The sequence below is a fragment of the Saccostrea echinata genome, unplaced genomic scaffold (genome assembly GCF_033153115.1).
Source record: "Saccostrea echinata isolate AGI-Se365-2 ecotype Australia unplaced genomic scaffold, CSIRO_AGI_Sech_v1 ptg000044l, whole genome shotgun sequence".
In the NCBI taxonomy this organism is placed as follows: domain Eukaryota; kingdom Metazoa; phylum Mollusca; class Bivalvia; order Ostreida; family Ostreidae; genus Saccostrea; species Saccostrea echinata.
Genome location: NW_026889793.1, coordinates 995,073 through 1,020,727, shown reverse-complemented (window position 1 = coordinate 1,020,727; position 25,655 = coordinate 995,073). Strand labels below are relative to the sequence as shown.

At 33.1% G+C, this 25,655-nt stretch overlaps 1 protein-coding gene across 2 annotated transcripts; it reads left to right on the top strand.

Moving 5' to 3' along the window:
• The first annotated feature begins 2,928 nt into the window (after positions 1-2,928).
• Positions 2,929-13,307, top strand: LOC133201513 (zinc finger protein 43-like). 2 transcript variants are annotated; one of them, XM_061337312.1, is made up of 2 exons: positions 2,929-3,849; positions 11,486-13,307. In XM_061337312.1, the coding sequence occupies exons 1-2, from the start codon at positions 3,355-3,357 to the stop codon at positions 13,226-13,228; spliced, it is 2,238 nt and encodes a 745-aa protein (XP_061193296.1). In that variant the 5' UTR covers positions 2,929-3,354; the 3' UTR covers positions 13,229-13,307. The 2 variants fall into 2 exon arrangements, with proteins under 2 accessions (XP_061193296.1, XP_061193294.1); XM_061337310.1 differs by having other exon boundaries at positions 2,929-3,859; positions 11,490-13,307.
• Positions 13,308-25,655: the final 12,348 nt, after the last annotated feature.

Here is a 25,655-nt window from a genome sequence, read left to right as displayed (position 1 = left end):
CTTTTTTTTGCAGGCACAATGTATTTATCGGATGGGGAGTCCTGTGGCGGATTTAAAGGGGGAGGCGCACCCGGCGCCCCTCCAACCCCCCAAGACTGACAAAGTTGGTGTAAATCATAGTTTCGTCGAGAAAATGTAAAAATGTTACTCGGTAGACTTCATTTTTACCATACAAAACACGATGTTTAACTGTCGATTTAATGTTCATTGACAGACCAATAGTCTTCCTTTTTTTTTTAAGTAAATTAAAATCCTCCCCTTAACGAGGATGGATCCTGATATTTAAAGTCTTAAACTTTTTTGTCAAGTATATCTTTAGTTTCTACACACATAGCTTAATTAAAAATCAAAACATATCCTTCTTTTTGCGCTACAGTACATTTAACATGACCTTTTTGCACTGAAATTTGTGTCTTAATCAAAAATCACATCTTCGACGTTTTCCCTCCAATGTTTTTATCCAAATAAATCATGGGACAAAATAAACTGTTAGCCTATTTCAAAAAAGACACATTAAAATTGTGACTAAGAAAAAGTTTCAAATTGCTTCGCATAATCAATTATTTGACGTTTCTGCACTCAAAAAATGTGATTTTTCTGGCATCAAAAATTTAACAAGCAAGAAAATTATTTTAAAGTCTTAAACTTTTTCCGAATTTAGGCAGATTGATCAAAGTTATCTTATATATATTCAGTGAAGAAAACCAAAAGTGGGGGTCTATGATGTAAATTTTTAGATATTAATGAAAAGGTGTCAATTTAATGTTAAAATTGGCTAAAATTTTTCCCGGACTTTCAGAATATATTTACTAATATTTACTATATTTGTCACATTATAATCATTATATTATGAAAGAATTCATAAGAAACAATTAAATACATATTTCAGAACCAGCATAAAACATTTCACTGCAAAAACAGCTCTGTGTGCAACCAGCATGGAAAATAGGAATCTAAATTTAACAGTATTGTATATATTTCAAAAGGGAAAAAAAAACCTTCTGCCACAAAATATAGTTCCTGGCTTAATCCTATTTGAATGGAATTTAATCGCGTTTTTTTCATTGGATATAGTTTAATTTGCATTGTAGAATCCAGATTTAATGTTTGAACTTAGAAATGATGCAGAATTTTATAAATAAAGGTCCAGACCAAAATCTGCTCAAAAGCTCAGGATCGAACCTTCTTAATCATGTTAATTAAAAAAATATCAAAGACCACAAATTATTGGGTTCGGGATATGCACACTACTTTTTTATCATCGGGTTCGAGATTCAATGTACATTAGTTGGTGAAAAACAAATTGTTACGTTGACACATATCTTGAATATTTTTGTATTTTTTGGTATGTATTTACAGAAATACCGGTATATGTTGATGATCTGTGTAAAGAAATTGTACCATGCGATTTTACTTGTAAGAGGTCTTTGACTGTATCGATATTCGGTAGTCGGTAGACATGGTAGAACTTGAGAAGTAGAAAGGCCTTCAAAGGGTAGTGTTTTTTGATGGGTTTTTTTTCCTACATAATCCACTGTGGGCTGTATATAAACAGTTGCATGTTCCTGTTGCCGTAGACGATAAATAGGTCTATAATATGTATATTACACTATGTACATTTCATGCATATAGAATGATCTACACCTTTATACCATTTTGAGCTGTTTACGAAAAGTTATAAATGTTAATGACCACTCTGTCGTAATTCTTCCTAATTTTCAATATAAACTTTGAAAGAATGCTGATGGGAAAAAATAGATAGAAATTCAAAACTGATCTTCAGCTTTCAACATGTTTACAATTATTTTTATTCATTAAGTGTGCTAGTCTAGCATATGAATGTGGCAAGTGTTTACAAGACATTGTGGTAAATTTGTGCAGCAAAATGTTATTGAATTAATATGTTGATGGAGTACTGGCAGGGCCTGTGGAGATGCCTTCTGGTATTCAGTTTTAATTTAGATTGGGCTCTTCAATTGCACGTAATATTTCGTACGTCTAGACTCTGACGTCACATGTTGTTGTATGTAAGTTGCATTACCAACATAAAGTCTCAACAGTGCTTATTTTAATAAAGAACGTTTAATCTACTATTTATCTGCTATATATCCATTAAATCAAGGTGAATTTATTTTTTCTTGGAACTTCTGGGTACCACAAGATCGTAGTTTGCAGCGAGATACAATTCACAAAGCATTATGGGACCACAGGTGACTGCGGAAAAAAATTCATTTGGATCAATGTGCAAAGTCCGAATTTTCTCTTCGCCCAGGCGTTGCTTTAAGTGCTCGCAGTGGCAAGCGGCGCTTTGTGCCGCTCTCTGCACTCTCTTTTAAAAACATATAGTCTAGATTGATTAAAATGACTAAAGAACCTGGTTTCATGTTCCGTGTGTGGTCAATGTAGCAAAATAAACAGGGACAAATAATTCTAACAGGGTCTACACATTCACTATGAACAATCCAGAAAGTACAGAAGGTCAGCTTGGCATGTAAATTTGAAGTAAAAAAAATGCTGAGAAACAAATTGAATTTTTGTCTTTATATGAATTATTTTTGTAACTTAGAAGGCAGAAGGCATGTACAAGCTCCAAAATGTTTCATTATGATTAATTAGGTAGTTATTTTCAGTGTAACTCCTTTTTGTATCCTTCAAATTAAAATTTAAGGTTTAGAGCACAGATCTGCTCTGATCTTCAGCACTGCAACTATATGCATTGGGACATATTCTAGTTGTGGTACTTGGAGTAAGACACATAAGTTATGTACATGAATAACTTCTCACTGTGTGAACTTTTCATCAAATTATATATTTATACATAATTTAAAGAATTACTCCTTTTCTTTTTTTTTTTTTTTTAAAAAAAAAGCAAGTACTGGTAATGCAAAAGCATAAATAATTTTTTTTCTTTTTTTAGTTTTGCAGTTATCTTCCCAGATGTGATACTGAGATTACTATCTAACTCTGTCCAGTTCCTGAGTTTGATTGGATATTTACCATGGATCCCTGGGACCAGAACAGGAACATAAAGAAATGCTTCATTAAATCTAAAATTTGGCCTTCATCATGTTAATAACAGAAACAAATTACTAAATACCTGAGAGATTGTAATTTAGTCAAATTAGGCCAAATTAAACAAGACAAATGGCTACTACTTCTATAAGTGAAAAAATCAAGGATGCAGAACTGTTTCAGAAGCAGTTCTTTCTACTTTGAATAATGGTCAATCAAAGATCCCAAGGAAATCTGCAACAAAACATTAGAGACCTTAAGGATTCAGTCTACACTGCTTACAGTGCTTGAGGGAGCTTGAAAAGCTGTCTAACTGAAGAAGGTCAATCAGGAAATGTGAACATGAACAGCCCCGGGATTCAGCAGGCCTCTCAGACCACTTTGAACACAGAGAGCCTTGGAACTCAGGTATCCCAGCCTAGTGTGAACACAGGAAAAACACTAAATACCATGCCTGTTCACCAAAATACTACAGATGCTGACTCTAGCACAAATGTTATGAACCGTTCAATTCTCAGCAATCCTAGCATTCTGATTAATCTGAACAATGGTGTTCAAAGTGCTGCTACTCTTAATCAGCTTGTAAATAACAAAACATTACCTGTGGACACTTCAAAAACAGTGGGACCTGCCGATGTGGAGGTTACAGAGCAGAGCTTTTCAGTTATTATTCAATCAGTTCAGAGATTGGATCCACCACCACCAGTCCAAAATTTTAACCAAACACCAGAACTGGAAAATGTCAAAGTGAAAATAGAGGAAAGCTCAGTTGTTGATGAAATCCAGTCCTCCATCCCTATGAGTGAAGAAGGAAGGGTTGAAAATAGTCTTGTTGCAGTAAGTATAAGTACTTTAAATTGTATACATGGTCATTTTCACCCATCTTATTTTCACCTTATAACACTTGCAAACAATTGTGCCCTATTCCAAATTTGCCTGGACGTAGTTGCATTAAAGAGATAAATAAATGCTGTTTATTTTGAAATCCACCTATTTTAAAAATTAATCCACTTGCAACGAGGGTGAAAGGGGTGAAAAAAAGGGGGGCAAAAATTTCCCTGTTTACAATAATTGTATGAATGTGAAGTGAACAATTAGAGTGTAAAAGTAATAGCTATAGACAAACCTTGTTACATGTAATTTGAAGTCGGTGGGAAAGAGAATGTTCAAGATATTCATGATATTCAACATATTGAGTTACATGATGTACAATACAGCTATTTTAATAAGTATTTATTTGCTGCTAGCATTATAGTTTTTGGATAATTGCCTGCAAGCTTCTCTCCACAGCAGGTGACTTAAAAGATCCAAGGACTGCAATATATAGAATCTGAAAATCAATTAGAAATTAGAAATTTATTCTCTAACACTCAAAGCTAAATGAATAAGAAAATTATTATGGAAGCTACCTATAAAGGTAGTGTAGATTCATGTTTTTTATATCATGAACCTCAGGATTAGGGCAGAACCACAACAGTTTATCAAAGTTTTACACTGAAATTAGTTTAAATTTTAGTTTGTTCAAATCATGACCCCTACTGTTAGAGTGGGGCTACAAAAGAAGATCAACACTTTACATAGGAATATTTAGGAGAAAATATTTTTAAAATCTACATTTTATCAATATGGAAACAATCCTAGATAGTGTAGATTCAAGTTTATTTGAATCATGACCTCTAGCTGATGACCCCTTTTCTTGCTACCCTAGCAGCCAAATTGACTCAGGTGAACACTGTGGCCCCAATAGCCTCTTGTTTTTAGCTCAGGCCAAAAAAAATAATAGTCTTGTTTCCTGCTACCAGCCTGAAAAAAATAGGGTAGGTAGGTAGGAAAATTATTTTATTTTATATTTTTATTTTATTTTTTTCCGACAGCATTTTTTGGATATGAACTAATACAAGATAAAATTAAACATGTCACAGGTCAATATTGTCTTGCATCTAGGGATAGACACTACCAGACTTGCTTCGAATGCTGGTTCCAGATGAGTGACCATGATAAAGTTTTTTGGAGCAGGTCTATTCCCAAGTAAAAATGAGCTCTACCTGGACCAACTTGCATGGATGATGCATCTAGGGATGAACACTACCAGACTTGCTTTGGATGCTGGATCTGACCTACATTTTCCAAATGAGTGACCATGTCAATGTTTTTGGAGTAGCTCTATAATTATTATATGACCTGTTATGATTTAATTTGCATGGATGATGCATGGAAGGATGGACAATTCCAGACTTGCTTCAAATATAGGAAATGAAAGACATTTTCTTGATTCAGGGCTTAATAACCCTTGCATACAGGTCCTGTAAAAGGACCCTGTCCCAAATGAAAATTGACTTTTTTCTTCCAAAATTTAAGTAAAATTTCCCAAATGATTGCAGATTGCATTAATCAGTACTATTTATATTAAATAACACTTAAATTTTGAGATTTTAATTATTAATAAGATGTGAATAGGGAATAAGCCTTCAGAGTTACTCTTTAATCATGTTAATCAACATTTTAATTTGATATGAAACATCAGTATTTCCAAGGTTTTCCACTTTTTCCATTAAAAATTCCCAAAGGAAAGGGTACAGGACTCTGTACTAAAAAGGGTCAATTAAGCCCTGTGATTAGTGAACAGGTTTAAGTTTTTGGAACAGGTCAATTCCCAATGAACTATAAGACCTACTTAAACAGAACTTGCATGAATAATGTTGTCAGCATGCACACTAACTATAAAGCAAATATGATGTGAAATTTGCGTTACTTATACTGATCATAGTCTGATAACATTCGTTGAGGTGAGGTTCGTAATCTTTGATTACCTTTGTGTTTTTATGCCCCGCCATGAATATGGCCGGGGCATATAGTGTTTGTCATGTCCGTCTTCCGTCCTTCCGTCCTTCTGTCCTTCCGTCTGTCCTTCCGTCACACTTTGCGTTTAGCTCTGTTCAAAGCTCAGTTTCAAAGAAACTATCCAAGATATTTTTATCAAACTTCATATGCTGATAGATATTGATGAGGGCTATGCAACTGCATCAACATTTTTTGACCTTGACCTTTCCTTTGACCTTGACCTCACTTTTCTTAAATTAGTGTTTAGCTCAGTTTTAAAGATACCATTCAAGATAGTGTAATCAAACTTCATATGTTGATACATACTGATGTAAGCTATTCAATTGCATCAACATTTTTTTGACCTTGACCTTTATTTTGACCTTGACCTCACTTTTCTTAAATTAATGTTTAGCTCTGTTTTAATGAAACCATTCAAGATATTTTTAACAAACTTCATATGCTGATACATACTGATGAGAGCTATTCAACTGCATCAATATTTTTTACCTTGACCTTTCCTTTGACCTTGACCTCACTTTTCTTAAATAAGTTTTTAGCTCAGTTTTAAAGATACCATTCAAGATAGTGTTATCAAACTTCATATGCTGATACATACTGATGAGAGCTATTCAACTGCATCAACATTTTTTGACCTTGACCTTTCCTTTGACCTTGACCTCACTTTTCTTAAATTAGTGTCAAACTTCATATGCTGATACATACTGATGAGAGCTATTCAACTGCATCAATATTTTTTGACCTTGACCTTTCCTTTGACCTTGACCTCACTTTTCTTAAATAAGTGTTTAGCTCAGTTTTAAAGAAACCATTCATAATATTTTCATCAAACTTCATATGCTAATACATACTGATGTAACCTTTTCAACTGCATCAACATTTTTTGACCTTGACCTTTCCTTTGACCTTGACCTCACTTTTCTTAAATTAGTGTCAAACTTCATATGCTGATACATACTGATGAGAGCTATTCAACTTCATCAATATTTTTTGACCTTGACCTTTCCTTTGACCTTGACCTCACTTTTCTTAAATTAGTGTTTAGCTCAGTTTTAAAGAAACCATTCATAATATTTTCATCAAACTTCATATGCTAATACATACTGATGTAACCTTTTCAACTACATCAACATTTTTTGATCTTGACCTTTCCTTTGATCTTGACCTCACTTTTCTTAAATTAGTTTCTGAATCAAATGTCATATGCTGATACATACTGATGTAAGCTATTCAACTGCAGCAATATTTTTTGACCTTGACCTTTCCTTTGACCTTGACCTCACTTTTCTCAATTTGTGTTAAAATGTTGCATTACTAATATGATTGCGCCCATGACAAAAGGGCCTTATGGCAATTTTGCTAAAACAGAGAAATAACGTCATAAAGATATGACGTTGCAGACGGTGAGCGTCGACGCAGATTTTTTTATCCACGTGTTTTATGTTTTGACACGTCTAGCTCACTTTTGTGGTTGTTCTCAACATTAAAATAATTATTTATTTTCATTTATATCTTTAATTCACGTCTTGATCTTCTAGTCCACTGATAGTAATTAAAATATTTAAAATTTTATTCGAGACCCATTTCTTTACTCCATGTTATTGTAGCTTTATACGTCTCTGATCTGGGCTATGCATTTCTTGTATGTATAGAAGCTTCAGACAAGGTGATTTTCTGGATAATTGAATATAGATGAACGAATGCGATTTTGATATATAGACAAATTGAAGTTTTTTGTTAAAGACAGGTATATTATCAAAATATTGCAGAGGAAATCGTTTTCCTGTATAAGATCCGCCCCACCATTCTCAACACATCGATCATGTAAACATTGAAGCATTGGTACATCGTGTATAAATTTTTGCTGTAAAATACTTAAATTGCCAAAAATTTGAAACTGATCACACTTCTTCCAACAGAAAAGAATTTTAAGTATTCTTGTAAGTTTTCACAAATCTAGCAAAAGTACGAACGAATGACAGACGTGATATTAATTTTAAGAACTACATGTATAAATAAAAACAAGAGAGGTAACTCTGACAAGCGAGATACTAGAGAGGTACCAGAGAGGGACTTTCTTTTTTTTTTTCTTTTTTTTTTAACACCATTCAAAATCAACATACTCATACAAATTTGCTCCTGTAGTATAAAAAATATTTTTAAAAATCTTACTTATCATCAGTTAAAAAACCGTTTTAATTATAAGTATTATATTTATATTTTCTTTAAAAGTATTTTTGAAAGCTCATGGAACTAGCTGCTGTCAAAGTGAAAGAGAAAAAAAATATAGAATAAGAAATAGATGCTACCAGACTTTCATTTATTTTTTAAATCCGTTACATGTGCATCTATTTATTTTAACATGAAATTATTTTTTTAAAATAACTTGAATTTTTTTTCAGTAATAATGATCATAAATTTAAATAAAATAAAATGAAATTAAACAAAAAATTGTTTCATCTTATTTTTGTTGTTGCCGCTTCCGATGTAAGTACTTGAAAACAAACAAAAACTATCGAATGAAATAAAATTGTTCTAATTGTTCTAGCTTAAAAAAAGTTTACATGTATGTATACCTGATGTGTATGTGAGAGAGGGAGAGAGAAAGAGAGAGAGGGAGAGAGATGTTACATTAAATCCAGTTTATTAATACAATGCGAAACTTTAATGAAAAGGCGAATTTTCAAAAACACAACAATATCGTATTATGAAAAGAAATCTCTATCTCTTTTTTTTCTTCTTTTGCTGTCTATCTATTTTCAGTAACTCGAAAATATAACATTTTGGTACTCGTGTTGTGCATAAAAAGTTCAAAGGTTTTAGCTTTATCTGCAGTTTTTAGTCACTTAAAAGTCAAATACATGTATATGTAATCCTTGTCATTCATACAATCTCAGCATTGTATTACAGTTCTATTATCAATCTATAAAACTCGTTTTCTTATTGAAATAATAATCTCAGTTATCGGTTTAGTATGATATTGCTTAACTTGCCGTTGAATTATGTAAACGGGCTGATTTTGTTATTTGGATTTATTGAAATAAATCTTGTTAAGATCAAATTGTATGTAAACATGCATTGTACAAATTAAATTAAATGCTAAAAATATACTGCACAAAAGACTAAAAATATGTTTGAAAGATTTTATTTTTGTGGCAGTGCAGGAGACCGGGGAAGAGGGCCGGGGTCATTTTATATTACGGGGACCTAACTACTTTACAGTGTATCTGTAAAGCTTTACAAGGATAAGCATATCCAAGTCTCTGGCATGGGGCCAGAATGGAATTTTTATATTGTAAAACTTCATTTTTAATAACATTTGAAAACAATAACATTAGAATTTCATACGATAAAGAAGCCGCGAGAAATGGGGGGGGGGGGGGATTCTACACACACCATCACATAACAATATTTACATGTACCTAAATGTGTGCCACATCGTAAAAATTTGTCATTTAAAAACTCAGCCAGTCAAGGAATATTATGAACCAGTCGCATTTAACTGACTGGATATATAAAACTTTCAATTAATTTTACACTCCCCCCCCCCCCCCCACCTCAGCCGAAAAAATTCTATTAATTAATCTGCCTGTCATTGATTCATAACGACAACATATATATATAATTATTGATGATTTATTTCTTAGAAAAATCTATTTGATATTAATTTTAAAAAAAGACATATTGATTTCATTCAAAGTTCGGATAAAATTTGTTGAAATGACAATAAAATACCCGATATGTATTAATACCCAGTGTATACATGTTCTTCTAAAACCTTTTAATTTACAAAATCAAACAAAATCGTTATTCTAGGACGTAATTTTTCTCATGATTAACTAGATTTGATAGCAGTTACGTTTCCAGTTCCAGGCATGTGGAGCTCATGATCGCTGTTTGTTTTGAAAATGACCTTGCTCATATACATGTACGTAAGGAGAGAGTTCAAGGTGCAAAAATAAATTGAGGAATTATTTCAATATTATTTCAAACCTAACCAAATGATGTATTTGGAGGTTATGGGGTTGGTGGTGGGAAGGCATCCCCCCTGCACATCTAAAATGTAGGAAGATTTTTAAAATACGACAACCCTCGTATGCTATTAAACTCATGTTAACTACAAGTATTGCATGTTTCTGTCATTTAACTTTTAACCCCCCACCCCCACCCCCACACACAATCTAACCACTGGTCATCCTGGATCTGTTCCTTTCATTTTAAATGCATGTGAATTATAATTCATCCATTTGTTTATAATTTATCAACCTGCTTACTTAAAATTAATTATTCAAAAATTTTCCTTGATGTGACTGAAAAAATGTGTATCATTTCAATTTTAAAAAAGAAGTTTTGTTACCACATGCGGGCAGAAGTCCTTCTGATTTTTTGTTTGAAGATTTTTTTTTTATCGAATATTGCTTAACATGCAGTGTATCAACTTAATGTCCTTAAATTGTTGTACAGCGTATACGGTAACTCACTACATTTCACAAATTTTCTGTCTAATTATATTTAGAAAACGAAAACAAGAAAACCCAACAAATTTTCACTACCCAGCAGCATCTATTTTATTGTTGTTCCCGATAATTTTTTTGAAATATTTTTTAACTTCACATTTTGAAAGAGATATCGTTTATACTGGATCCTTCCCCCCCCCCCCCCCCCCCCCCCAAAAAAAAAAAATTGACATCTTGTCCTATCGAGAGCCATGCTTAAAATGAGAAGATTTTCGAATAAATTCTACAGGTTTCTCAAACGATTATTACATGAGATAAATACTTTGGTTTTGAGAGAATAAATTGATATTGAACAGAAGCCGCTTGCTTCTCGGGTTTTCCTGACATTCCAGCATAGTGAAATGTAAAACAAACAAACGAACAAACACTCAAGATTCTATACGCCACTGCATAATGGATAATAGTTGATACAACTATTTATTATCATATATTATACAATTATTAAAAGAGACAATGACCTTAAAATGTTTCTGGAAATGCTCAATAACATACATTTATTACCTAGTAACATTACAATGCAAAGTGAAAGTCATGTTCACTCTGAAAACTTTTGACGGTGCGAAAGTAACATGACATCATTGTTTACCTATTCAAGTATCATTGATATAAATGAAGAAAAAACCTACTTAGAGTTGACGTAGGGCCATAAAAATTCAGATTTGGCAACTTCTAACCTTGCTCTATTAATATCCATGAAAAACTTAAAATGTGTAAAAATTGCCATAAGGCCCTTTTCCCATGGGCGCAATCATATACCCTTGGCGGGGCATTCATGTCCTATGGACATATTTCTAGTTTAAAATTTATTTTAACCTCAATATCTAAAATACTTGGATAGCTCAAAGTTAAGTCACGTATCCATTGTATTCAAGTTGACATGGTTTGACTGTACAGCATTTTGTAGAGGTTTACATGGTCAATGTAAACCAGTAAATTTTCTTTTCCATAATTTACTGGGAATTTGAATTTTGCAAATGTAGCTTGTATGATTTGTAATTTTATGAATGGATTACAGTGCTTATAAATATTCTTAATACCATGTACGTTGTTTGTAATCCATAAATCAGTTTAATAAGACATTTGAAGGTATTGTCTTTTCTTTTTTTCTCTTTTAGAAAGGTCCGAATGAAGATTTAACAGACAATAGTAGCAAAGATAAAATGAATGAAACTGGCTTCAAGTTTTTCAAGTGTGGAATTTGTGATGAGGGTTTTAGTGATTCATTAGTTCTAGAGACGCATGTTCGACAGCACAAGATATTCCAAAGTGAAGTCATAAAATGTGGGTATTGTGAAGAGAGTTTCTCTTTTAAAACTGATGCATCACACCATCTGAGGTGTATCCATGGTATCATTTGTGAGAAACCAAAAGCTGGAATGGAAGAAGTTAATTTACCAACCTATGAGAGTGAGGGAAAATCTGTGAAAATTATTCGAGTCATTCGAACAAAAATACCAAAATGTGGGATTTGTGGAAGAATATTCCAAAATTTGGAGAGCTTTGCACAGCACAAAAAGAACAGCAGTTGCGCTTATGTGTGGTATTGTTGTGTTTCTTGTGGGCAACCAGTTGGGAAAGAAACTCGTGAAGAAGTACCACTCCCAAAAGAATTAATGTGCAAACTGTGTCATAAGTCAGGAAACCAGCCAAAAGAGAACACAGATACCATAATGCAGCAAAACAAGCAAGGAAGTGAAATGATTTTAGGTGTAGTGCAACCAAGTATTGTAGGTTCTGGTTGTAATAAGTGTAGAAAGAAAGAGCAAACCGAACAAGGAGATGTAATGATTTTAGGGGCTGTGCAACCAAGTATTGTAGGCTCTGGTTGTAATACATGTAAGTGTAGAAAGAAAGAGCAAAGCGAACAAGGAGGTGAAATGATTTTAGATGCTGTAAGTTATTTTGTGAGTTGTGATTCAAAGCATGCGGATCAAAATAAACAAGGAGATGAAATGATGATAGATGCAGTGCAGCAACCAAGTAATGTACCTTTGGGTGGTAAAACGTGTAAGAAGAAAGTGAAAGAGTTTTACAATTGTTTGGATTGTCGGAAATCTTTTACAAAAAAATGTTCATATGTGATGCACCTGAAAATGTCGCACAGTACCGCAAAACAGTATAAGTGTGATTTGTGTGAGCGGGCCTATATGTATCCCACTTCTCTGAGATTACACAAACTTTCACACTCAAGTATGGAAACATTTGCATGTGATAAGTGTCCGAAAACATTCAAATTAAAGGAGGTTCTTAAAAGACATCAGAGAGTACATGAGCCTGCAAGGTTTCCATGTGATGTATGTGGTAAGAAATTGAGGTGGAAATCTCGGTTCATAGAACATAAGAGACTACATAGTGGTGAAAAGCCATTTCTCTGTGAGATCTGTGGGAAAAGGTTTCATAGTTGGATGTCCAGATTTTCTCACATGGATACCCACAACTCCTCAAGCAAGAGACTGTGCGAGATTTGTGGGAAACTCTACATGTGTGCTTCTTCTTTGCGACTTCATCAGATAAGACACAAAATCAATAACTGTTCAAGCACGGAAGAAAAACTGCGCATTGTACCGTGGGTTTGCAATGTTTGTGGCAAAGGCTTTTGTAAAAGGTTGCCATATGAAAAGCACAAATTAAATGTACATGAGAGTAAAAACAAGAGTGGTCATTTAGAAGAGAAAAATCCTGATAGTCAAATCAGATGTGACATTTGTGGAAAATCTTTCTCAACTAGATGGACTCTTTTATCTCATATTGCTCTCCATAAAGGAATGATGTGGACTGCCTGTGAGAAATGCAATATGGTAATGCATAAACACTCTTTGAAAAGGCATATGTTAAGAATGCACAGAACAAATGTATAACTATTTATATGACTATTGACCAATTTGATGTTAACAAGTTACTAATATTACTTATTAAGTTAATGTATATGTTAGAAATAAATCATGGAAATCAAAATATTTAAGTGAAGTTAGTTTATCTTCATATATATGCTATAGTTATTCTGTTACTAAATTATATATTTTTAGAGAGCCAGTTTGTTTTTATGCTGTTTATAACAATAGTAAGATATAGTGTTTTGCAAAAGACCTACCTGTATATGTAGAGAAATTTGAAATACATTAAGATATTTCAATGCACCAAGGCCTCCCATTATGTTATTTATTTATTTATTGGGCATCAACATTTTTATATCTTTTGACCTTGTAGTTTGACATTCTTTTTGAAAAACTTTTAACCTTAGTCATATCATTTAAACGGTTGGGAACCACTTGTTGTTACGCAGCACTGTTAAGGCGTACTTCGAAGAAATCAACAGAATATATACGTGCATAAATACATACCTTTTTAGACTGAATTTATTTTTGTAAAGGTACTATATTATCTTATGACTTTAACATTCTTTGAAATAACATTGTATACCTCGCTCTGTACTGAATTTGGTTTGGTCACGTTATTTGATAGTCACGTGATAAATGCATGTAATGTGTACTGTATGTAGGTCACAAACAAATTTCAATATCGCAAGGGCATACCCTAGTTAAAATTAAAAATTGAAGTAATAGATTGTTTCAACATAACTTTTAGTTTATGGAAAGTGCTGCTGCCTTAAATAGAATTCGCATTTTATTAGCTTAAATTTCAAGTTATCTGGCTAATGTCGAAATATGTGTGACCTTTACCAAGTACTTTATGTATTTATTAAATTATGCTATCGATTTCAGGAAAGCAGCAGCACTTTTCAAGTTAAGGAATACGTCCGTTATGTGTATTCAAAAAATGGTCAAGATCTATTAAGTGTATGCCCTTGCGAAAAGGCGATTTAATGAGGCACCTCGGCGTGAAACAGGCACACCCTGTAGACAAAAACACGGTAGAATTAATTCAATACATTCTCCCGATAGTTTTTAAATAATGGTACTAAACAAACGTTTCAGATTTGTATTAATGGTCTACCTAAGATTTGTAAATAATATTCTGTTTAATAATAAAATGCATTTTTCACTGTGAAAAAATTACTTGATCCGCCTCTCACTGCACATAAAATGCGTCAAACTTTACCATGATGACGTCATGTCGACAAGTACATTGCGATCAATGACTTGTTTATATCTTGTTGTGTGGGATTTAACTAGCGACAAAAATGAATGCAGTGGTAAGTTTTGATGTAGTTCATTACTCTTATGCAGTTTAGATTCGCAAATTATTTCATTTTCTGTTATTGTGAGGAATTGCTATATTTGTGTGATGTCACAGTAAAGTTTTCCCGTATAAATTAGGCCCCGCCCCCTTTATGCAGCCTTAACAGAGCTGCGTAGAAGAATGTCCAAAGTAAGAACATCTATGTATAAAATTTTTCATAACATGGTACCCAAGTATCTGAAAGAATATTTCCAAACATTCAATAACACGAATCAAATTACGTAACAAGACAATCACAAAATTATTGCATCCCTAAGTGTAGATGAAATATTTATAAATCATCTTTTGCCCCAATGGCAAGAAGGGAATGGAACTCTCTATCTCTTGAAACAAGACAATCCACTACTATAGGTTCCTTCAAAAATATATAAACGCTCAGAAAACACTTATTCCATCTTTTTTTTTTTTTAGCTCACCTGAGCCGAAGGCTCAAGTGAGCTTTTCTGATCACATTTTGTTCGGCGTCCGTCTGTCCCTCCATCTGTCTGTCTGTAAACTTTTCACATTTTTGACTTCTTCTCAAGAACCACTGGGCCAAATTCAACCAAACTTGCCACAAAGCATCCTTGGGTGAAGGGGATTCAAGTTTGTTCAAATGAAGGGCCACACCCTCTTTCAAGGGGAGATAATTAGGAATTAGTGAAAAAATAATGGCATCATTTGAAAATCTTCTTCTCAAGAACCACTGGGCCAGGAAAAATGAAACTTATGTGGAAACATCCTCATGTAGTGTAGATTCAAGTTTGTTAAAATCATGACCCCTGGGGGTAGGGTTGGGCCACAATGGGGGATCAAAGTTTTACATAGAAATATAGGAAAATATCTTTAGAAATCTTCTTCTTAAGAACAGTAAAGCCAAGATTGGTCATATTTATATGGAAGCATCCCCAGGTAGTGTAGATTCAAGTTTGTTCAAATCATGACCCCCGGGGGTAGGGTGGGGCCACAATGGGGGATCCAAGTTTTACATAGAAATATACAGGAAAATATCTTTAAAAATCTTCTTCTTAAGAACAGCAAAGCCATGATTGGTCATATTTATATGGAAGCATCCTCAGGTAGTGTAGATACAAGTTTGTTCAAATCATGACCCCCGGGGGTAGGGTGGGGCCACAATGGGTGATCAAAGTTTACAGAGGAATATATAGGAAAAAATCTTTTTCTCAAGAGCAGAAAAGCCATGATTAGTCAAATTGATATGGAGGCATCCTTTGGTAGTGTTGAATGAAATTTGTTCAAATGATGGCCCCCAGGGGTAGGGTGGGGCCTCAATGGGGGATCAAATTTTTACAAATGTATATATGGGAAAAAATCTTCTGCTTAAGAACAGCAAAGCCATTGTTACATTGATATGAAAGCATCATCAGGTAGTTTAAAATTCAACACACACTCCCTCCCATGAACTTTTAAATACTGAACTGATTTTTGCTTTTTTTCCTAGCCAATGTGCTCAGGTGAGCGATGTGGCCCATGGGCCTCTTGTTCTTTTGGTGATCGTTACTTGAATGTAATTCATACTAGATTAAGACACAATTGTGTTCTGAATAAAGATTTATTTAGGTATAATATCATTGACAGTCTTCTATGCACTTGTGGAAAAGTAGAAGACGCATATCATTTCTTTCTTTCTTTTTTTTTGGTATGAAATACACTGCCCCCAAGAAACTATTTTTAGAATGATTAATTTACATATTGTAGACACTCATGTTGTGTTTTGGGGAGATGATTCGATCAATATTTCTGAAAATGAAAGTTTATTTTTAAATGTGCAATTGTTTATTAAGAGATCTGGTCGTTTTTGAATTTATGTATTTAGATTCAGTTGTACACATCAAATTAATTTTGTATATGCAAAACCTATGTAAGTTGATAAACATATTGACCTTTGGTTCCAGTGTAGTTTAATTTTTGAACATTATTTTATGTAATTAATTTTTATAAAGGAGAGGACATTCGAAGTTTTAAGAACTTGTGTCCTTTTGTTGTATCATCTAAACAATAAAATATGTTCAAACCAAACCAACGGTTGATGCAAAAACTTTCATATTTGATGTGTGTCTATTTCCCTCCTTAAGGTTTTGTGTTTTTTTTGATGATTGTACAGTAGAATATGAAACTGAATGCCAATATGTTTCTTGTGTGAGTAAAGGATTACGAAGACAATGACGTAAATTATTTGCCAAGACCTTCACTTGAGTACCAAAATTTTGACCTCATGACCTTGGAGTTTGACCTTTTGTAAAACTTTACCCTTGACTATAATTTCTGAACGACTAATACAACAGCTTTGATATTTCACATGTATGTTCCTTGTGAAAAAAATCTTTCTTTGGGCTCTAAAATTTTTGACCTCTTGACCCTGAAGTTTGTCCTGAATTTGAGAAACATTAACCTTGACAATGAACTATAATATGAAGGCATCATGGTTTCATAAAATATATCTTGTTTATATTATTATACCCTCTCCCATGAAAAAAAAGGGGACAAATTGGTTTATATAGGTCTGTCAGTATGTTCCTTGTTAAGTTGAGTGAAAGAACAAGTGCTGTCCAATCAGTATCTTGAAAAGTCTTTGTACTGAGTCAATGACCCTATTGGTTTGAGGTCAAGGGTCAAAAGTCAGACTGAACATAGTAAGACTACTTAATATCTTTTGGGTCCAGGGTTGTGCATACCACCCAGGGGCAACAGAATTCCCATGCCTATTTTACAACTGTTGTACTGTTCAATGGCCCTGAGTGCCGAGTATAGGTAAAAAATTTGCAGTTCTCCACCGGCAAGTGGTGGCGTCTCCATATGAGTAAAAAATTCTCCAGAGGAACGTTAAACAACAAACAAGCAATTGTTGTATTTTAAAATATCTCCTTAAACGGTTAAGCAGGTCAAACAGAAAATAGGAAGATAATGGCTCCACTGTGTCTTGAAAGTCTTTAATAAAGTAAATTGCAACCTATGATAGACATCAACCTTCATTTGAAAAGAAGGCGAGGACAATCCCCCACTCTAAGAAAAGATTTCTCAATTCTAAAAGTTCATGAAAATTTATCTTTTTTAAAAATTGTATTGTTAATATCATCTTACATTTGCTTCCTTTATTTTATTGAATAAATTATATATATATATATATATGATATTCCTGATGCGTGTAATTATTTTCAGAAATGTTCAATTTCATGTATAGAATGGGTTCAGTCTCCATTCTTTTGAAACATGAAATAGATCAGTTTAACATTTATTTTTCCGTCAAATAAATTAACGTAAATGAAGAATGGAGACTTGACCCATTCTTGTTCAAAAATCATTTTTATGGCTCTAATATACCCGTTTCCCACTAAATATGCTTATAACCGTCAAGTTTAGAATTAGATTATCAATTAAAAAGTCGTTCAATAAAATAAATAAATAAAACTTGGTGAAGAGGACATTACTGAAAATAAAATTTTAGTGAAATAAAACTTTTCCATAAATTTTAAAAATTGAGAAATATATTATCTCAGAGCAGGGGATTTTGCCCTTGCCTTGTACGCCCTCTTTCTTTAAGGAATGCATAATCAAACTTTTTCTTAATTTTAATATTAAACTAATATCGAATATATGTAGCTAATAGAAATCAATATCTTATAAAAACATATCTAATGTAAGAATTAGTATATGTTTATTTATTTATTTTGTTTTTATTTTCTTTCCGTTTCTTTTCTTTTCCACTTATCCACAAACAGACAGACGGACGGACAGGGCAAAAACTATATACCCCCGAATCTTCGATTACAAAAATGTTAATTTTGCTCGTGACACTGAATATTATCAATTTGTTTTGATATGACATGTCTTTGATGATCATCTGACAGTCATTTATACATGTATTTTTATCCCCCCTAATCGAAGATTCGGGGTGTATAGTTTTTGCCCTGTCTGTCCGTCCGTCCGTCTAGCTGTCTGTCTGTCCTCAAAAACTTTAACCTTGCCCATTTCTTTGAATTGGTTGGAGCTATCACTTTCTTCTTTCACATATGTATTCCTTGTGACAAGAGCCTTTCTTTGGGTAGCACCATATTTGACCTTTTGAAATTGGAGTTTGACCCACTTTTACAAAAAAATTTCAAACTTTAATAATCCTGGCCATAACTTTTGAACAGTTGGAGCTAGGGCTTTCATATTTCAAATATGTATTTACTGTGACAAGAGCTTTCTAATGATATAAACATTTTTGACCCTCTGATCTTGACCTTTGAGTTTGACCCACTTTAAAAAAATAACCTTGGCCATAACTTTTGAACACTTAGAACTAAAGCCTTCACATATCACAGATATATTCCTTGTGACAAGGCCTTTGTTTGGATACCAACAATTTTGACCTTTGACCTTGACCTCGAAGTTTTGAAAAACATAACTTTGGCTATAAATTCTGAACAGTTGGTGTTAGAGCTTTAATATTTCACATGTATATTTCTAAGGTCAAGGCTTTCCCTTGGGTAGCATTAAAATCAATCCTTTGACCTTGCCTTTGTAGTTTGACCCATATTTAAAAAAGTTTAATCTTGGTCATAACTTTTGAATGGTTGGTGCTTGGCATTTCATATCTCACAGATATAATTATTGAGAAAGTCCTTTCTTTGGGTAACAACATTTTTCATCTCATGACCTTGGAGTTTAACTTGAGAAACTTTAACTTCCTCCAAAAGATGCCATGGGGTTTCTTTGATTCAGTTTCAACACTGTTCAATCAACTTTGCCATATGTAAATTTTGATATTGGAACATTCTTTTCTGTCAACGAATCGCAATACACCGGTATAAATTTTAATTTTTTTTTCACTGGAAAGTTTTGCAAAAATGGACAAAACAAAACACAGCCACAAACACACAAAACAAAATAACAAAAATAAATAAAAAGATAAAGGATATTAAGGGGATACGTGGTAATGAAACTTCTGAAGGCTAGCCGATTATCTTCATATGCATAAACTTAAAATCTAACAAGGGATCTGTGTTACCTTGAAGAGTACTATTTCATTTACGAAGGAGATCCCCCCCTCCCAAACTCGATCCTCTTCTAAACAAAAGAAGTAAATAGGCAGCCGTCACGAGAAAAGGGTGCTTAAGTATGGAGGGTAATCGTGTTCAAATATCCAGACTTGCAAGTTTGTAAATCCGAACTTGCAATCGTAGCAGGTTCATAGTCAAGACATGTAAGTAGGTAATTCCGATTAATTTTAGCACGTAGTTCCGAATATACAACTTCAGAATTTACTGTAATGCAGTAAACAAGACATTAAACTTGTATGTGTTGTAAGTTATCCTTTCATCCCTCTTCATGCTTTCTGCTGTCTATATTGCCGAGCCCTTTAAAAAAAACACAAAGACAATTTACAAGTCTACAAATGTAAAGTCTAGACGTTTGTCAAATTTTGATAATGAGAAAGTATGGAGGAGTATAAGCACCACATTTTTTAATGTTTTATTTTCTAGCTGTATTCTAACTTTTTGTTCTTCCAAATATATCTATACCCCCCCCTCCCCCTTAAAAACGTTGCCACGAACCTGCATTTATTGGGTGGCTATTTTTAAAAATTTGATATCATTGCACTTAAATTAGTTCTTAATAACTGCAGCACTGATCACAGTATCCTAGTGTCTATTGGCGATAGCTTCGTACGCCGTGGGAGCGCAGAGTTCGATTGTAAATCTTTCTCATGCCGTGCCAGTCCTACATATTTCAACATACATGTAGATAGTGGCTATTCCTTCGGCATTGAAAGCCAATGATCTTTCGGCTGGGACCTTAAAAACCGAAGCCCATCTAGATCCCCGCATACCGTGCATAAGCGGGAAATTATTCATATCATGAAATATGGTCATAAAGATCAGTACTCAAGCTCAAAATTTCATTCAACAAAACTTATCAGGAGCAGAGCAAACAAGGACCTCTTAAACATCAGAGGTGGGATCAGGTGCCATGGAGGTGTGAGCATCCCTGCCGACAGGTCACACACATCGGGAAATAATGGAAAATTCCATCGACAATTCAGTGTGTAAATAATGGCCTAACTATTAGTATGAAAAATGTCAGTCAGCATTTGACTTAATGATGGGTGTTTTTGCTGACAAGGTCATTGTACCGACCAGAACGTACGAAATGATGTCTTTAAAGGAGACTGTTGAAATTCTTGTTTCATCAACTTGTTTGTCAATAACTTGCCTTGTTTTAGAAATTGTTCATACGTAGTGCATCCTATTGCATGCGTAACGAATCAACTGAAAGATATAAACCCCTTTTGCCGGTGATAGGGGTATATTAAGTTGACGATTGAGAAGTTATTCATTACGTTTATCATATGAAGCTTTGTTGTTAGGTTATCATTAACGTCTTTTTTCTAGTGAAATATCCAAGTACATGTATGAAACAGATGTGTCAGACTTTGTGGTATCTTTAATTTCAAGCTCATTGGGATATATCGTGTCGACATATGAATGGAAATAACTATTGTTAATTGATATCGTCGATATATCTAATTGTCGAGTTGAAGGACCAGCAAGTGTTTTCCTCATGTATAAGATTTTGAATAAATTCTGCTTGATATGAATACAAAAATAAGTCTGCTAATAACGGGGTGAAATTGGTACCCATGGGAATTCCGACAGATTGTTTGAAGATCTGGTCTCCAAAAACTACATAGATATAGTCAACCAGAAACTAAGTATATCTTTTTGATATCAACTTCAGAGTGCTTGTGTAATCAGAATGTTTTTTTAACAAAATAATTTTGTAAATGACCAATGACGAGGTAAGTAAGTTAACGAGTTCCATTTTTATTGAAAAAGCAGCTGTCAATGATTTTAAAAAAGCCTGGACTTTAATTTATCATTTTGAATTGTTGTATATAGAGTTGGAAAGTCGTATGTTTTTATGTTATTTTGGAAAAATTTTGTGATTTTTAATTTTCCAAAAGTTCCAACGAATTTTTAAGTATCTACTTCTGATTTACACCAATACTTGAATATATTGCTGCACAATACTCCTGAAGTTTCTCCTTCACTGCCATTAATATTTTATGAGAAGTAAAGAAAGAGGCTTAGAAGGACTTTGACTGGAACCCGCTAATCATTACATATTGTTAAATAAAATGACATTAAGAATAATCATGGTAAAAATAACCTGAAAAAAAAATAAACTTAAAGTCAGAATTAAAATAAGAAACAAAATTAAAATTTTTGAAAAAAATTTGGAAAAACACTGTTATCTCTCCATAATTTCTCATTATCAAAATTCGACAAACTTGAAGACTTTACTTTTGTAGACTTGTGAACAGCGCAGCTGTAAAACTGTTTGGTAGCTTGCAATACATTCAAGTAAAATATCCTAAATATTCAATAGAAATTATATCAAGCTCTATCCTATCCCGACTCTATGTCCGTAACAACCTTTCCCCATTCCCTCCCTATACCCACTGTCTCTCCCTCACAATCTTTCCCTCCCCATTTTCACCCACCCACTCTCTATCCCCCATCCCATCGCAACCCGACTCTCTCTCTCTCAACCCAATATCTCTTTCTCCCTCCATTCTCTCTCTCTATTTTCTCTCCACATTCTATCTCTCTCTCAATCCAACCTCTCTTTCTCCCTCCATTCTCTCTCTCTATTCTCTCTCCACATTCTGTCTCTCTCTCCCCACTCTCTCCCCCTTTTTATTTGTTTCTTGCCCTTCTGACTCAGTTACTCAATCTCTCTTCCTGTGAAATAAATTATATATAAGCATAATACATAGATGTTTTATAGTTATTTACAATAAAAATAATGGGAAAATACTTATTCTGTAACAAAGAGAAAATTCTTATCGTTATTTTAAAAGAAATTATAAAATGTTTATTCTTGATCTTTTTACTTTAAAATGGTTTTGACAGAATTGTTATTTATGCGAAAAATGAAAGTAATTTAAAATTTTAAGGGCGATAACTCCACACAATTATATACTGTACACAATTAGATCATTGCGTGGTTTGTTTGCGTATTTAATGAAGAAGAATTTTATCAGTTTGAAGAACAATACTTATATGATGATATGTCAGCTTGAAATTCCAGTTGTATATTATTTGTTGTACCGTTATGAAAAGTATTTAAAGTATCCACATGCTGAGAAGAGGTCTATAAATATTCTTTATTTGACCAAGTATGCCTTCACTATCCCTTTCCCTTGTATGCACTCAGTTTACTTAATTTTCATATTTTTATAATTTTTGTCCTGTTCAGATATCGTGTCGTTGCGTTGAATATTAGCCAAAATTAATGTATTTGCATCATGACTCACACATTACTCGGTATGTCATATTTTCTCATTGCATAAATGTTCTTTTGGTGTTTTATTCAAATGCGTAGTGTTAAGAAAACCTACATGTAAATTTTACTTGGTGCATGGTTCTTCTCTATTAACCATAGATTTATACATAACACTTTTGAATGGATAGTGTTAAATGATTTACCGTTGGCCCATCAGTATAATTTGAGTAAATGTTCACCTTATAACATGCCTTAGCCATGCTTCTGTGAAAATAACAATCATTCCATTCAGCAGTAGAGCCTTTCAATAAAAAAAGATAGCCATGCAAAATGTGTGCTTAGAAAATGTTACAAGGTTGCCTCGGTCGTGCATACCGCCCTCCTCAAGCCATGTATCATCATAGAGATAACATTTGTAAATCGTAGTGAAATTAAAACAATCTGCATTACAATGCACATATGCATTATGTAATTAAAATCCTTATAAGAGGATTTTTGATGAAAGGAAAAGAAGATTTCTTCTCACTTTTATCCTAAAAACACTCTAATATTTTTAAACCTCGCATCAGACAGCAAGAACGCTGAATTTGTTTATAAGAAAGACGTACATGGCTAGAAGGGAATTTTTCCTATAGGGCGCTTTTGATTGGCATTCAGCAGGAATCTGGGCGCACTTGAAAAGTGAAAATTCCATTGTTTCGTCACATGAAGTTTTGCCATTCTTTTGATGTATAAGGTTCCTGTGAAATTGGAAAGGGGAATATTTTCCCGATATTGTTTTTTTTTTATTTGCTAGAAATAACTTGAAAATAGGGTAGATGATTCATTTGGTTCAAAATGTCACATTTTCAAACACGTTTTTCTAAAATTTTGCTATCTCTGGGTCATCTCTCCATGATTTTCAAACGTTATTTGTATGCAATCTAATTCAAAGAAACAAACAATCATTTGTAAAAAGATGGAGAGAAGACCCAGAGACCATAAAAAATGAACTTTTTCCAAAAAAAATTCCAAATGTGTAAATGCGGTGTTTCATTGTCCTTTTTAAAATCCAGCTTTTTAGTTTTAGCGATGATAGCAAAATCAACTCTTTTTGTCAGTTTAATTTTTTTGTACCGATTTATTTTAAAATGGATAAATTCTGGTTCTACTGCATCGAGAGCGAAAGCAATTCTCCAACCTACTGATATTTTAATACATGTATACAGATGTATACTTGTAATTGCATTTAACTATACCCTTATTATATCTTAAAGGTGTTTATTATTTATGTGAAGCATTACTATGTTACAGTTGCATTATTAAGATAAGCAGATCTAAATATTACAATATGACATGTTATTTCAAACTGTAACATTTTCCTATGTGCGTAACTTTGTAAAACCTGTCCAGCTGTGGTCAGCCAACCAAATCGTGGAAATTTATACTATAAATGTTTCGTACATGTACACATGATTCCTGCAGATCACCCCTTCAAAACTTGCCACTATAGATACGCTTATATGAATCTCGCATTATACTTGATTCCAACACTATGTGTTACAATACTATTTTGTACAGTTCTTATATTTTTTGCACACACAACTTCAAATGTGCTAATATTACCAATCATACTCAGAAAAAATTATGTGAATTAGACTGAGAAGCTTTTTTCATAATGCGACATTCGTTTTTTTTTTTCTATTGGTAAATTACTTTACAAGTAACTAGAAAGGGGAAAGACGATACTACCGTGTATAAATGTGTCAATTTTTGGGACTTTATTAATAGAAAATCAAAGATATTTACTGTACGAGATCAAATTTTCTTATCAATCTTCCATTTTTTCAAGCAAATTTATTTGGGTAAGGTTCCAAAACGTTAACCTTTCTTATAACTTCTAAAGAAAAAAAGAAGACTATATTTTTATCTGTTGCACATTATTTTCCCAGAGTTCAAAGAAGATTACAATTATGGAAGCTATATATATACATTTTTTTTAAATTTATATAATTATGTCTCTCTTCAGGCGCGTAGCTGCCTATACGCAAATACGCGAGTGCGTACACATCATTCTCAGAAAAAAAAAAAAAAAAAAAAAAAAAGAGAATTATTCGGATAACAAATCTCAATACCTTCCAACAAATATTCGTGTTTCAAACTATTCTGTGTCACACTGTGTCGATTTAAATTTTATATTATCATGATTGTATGATAAAATTTGAAATCTTTTATTAAATAACTGCAAAATCCAAATAAATCAATCATTATTTTGTCATTGTTCTATCATACATTGATATTTTTTTTTAAAGATCTTTGAAAAATTAAATTTCAGCCACATCGTTCAATGCTTTGATCTACTAGTCTGATTTACAATACGATATTTTTTTTTGTTCATAATTAAAATTTTGTATACGTGTTTTTAAACGTTAAGAAAGACTATATAATACCAATTGATATATCGGTTAAATTTTTAGCCTCAATTATATGTGCAATAAGTTTCCATGGAATATAAATTTTCGTTAAAACAATAAATATTACTATGTCTTTTATTTCCTAAACAAAAACTAAATGGCATATTTTTTTATATTTCAAGAAAATGAATGAAATATTTGGAAAAACTCCGGAGCTTCAGCAGGCACGTAGTATCAGGGGAGCCTCCCCTCAACTTATTCCCAAAACCTAACCTTTTACTATTGAAAATGTACATTGAAAGGGTGGACCCCCACTGTTTGTTGTAAAAATTTGGTTTTTGAAAGTTGGAACCCCCCTCCCCCCTTAAACAAACACACAAGAAATAGGACTTCCAATTTTGACAATCTTCCTTTTTCG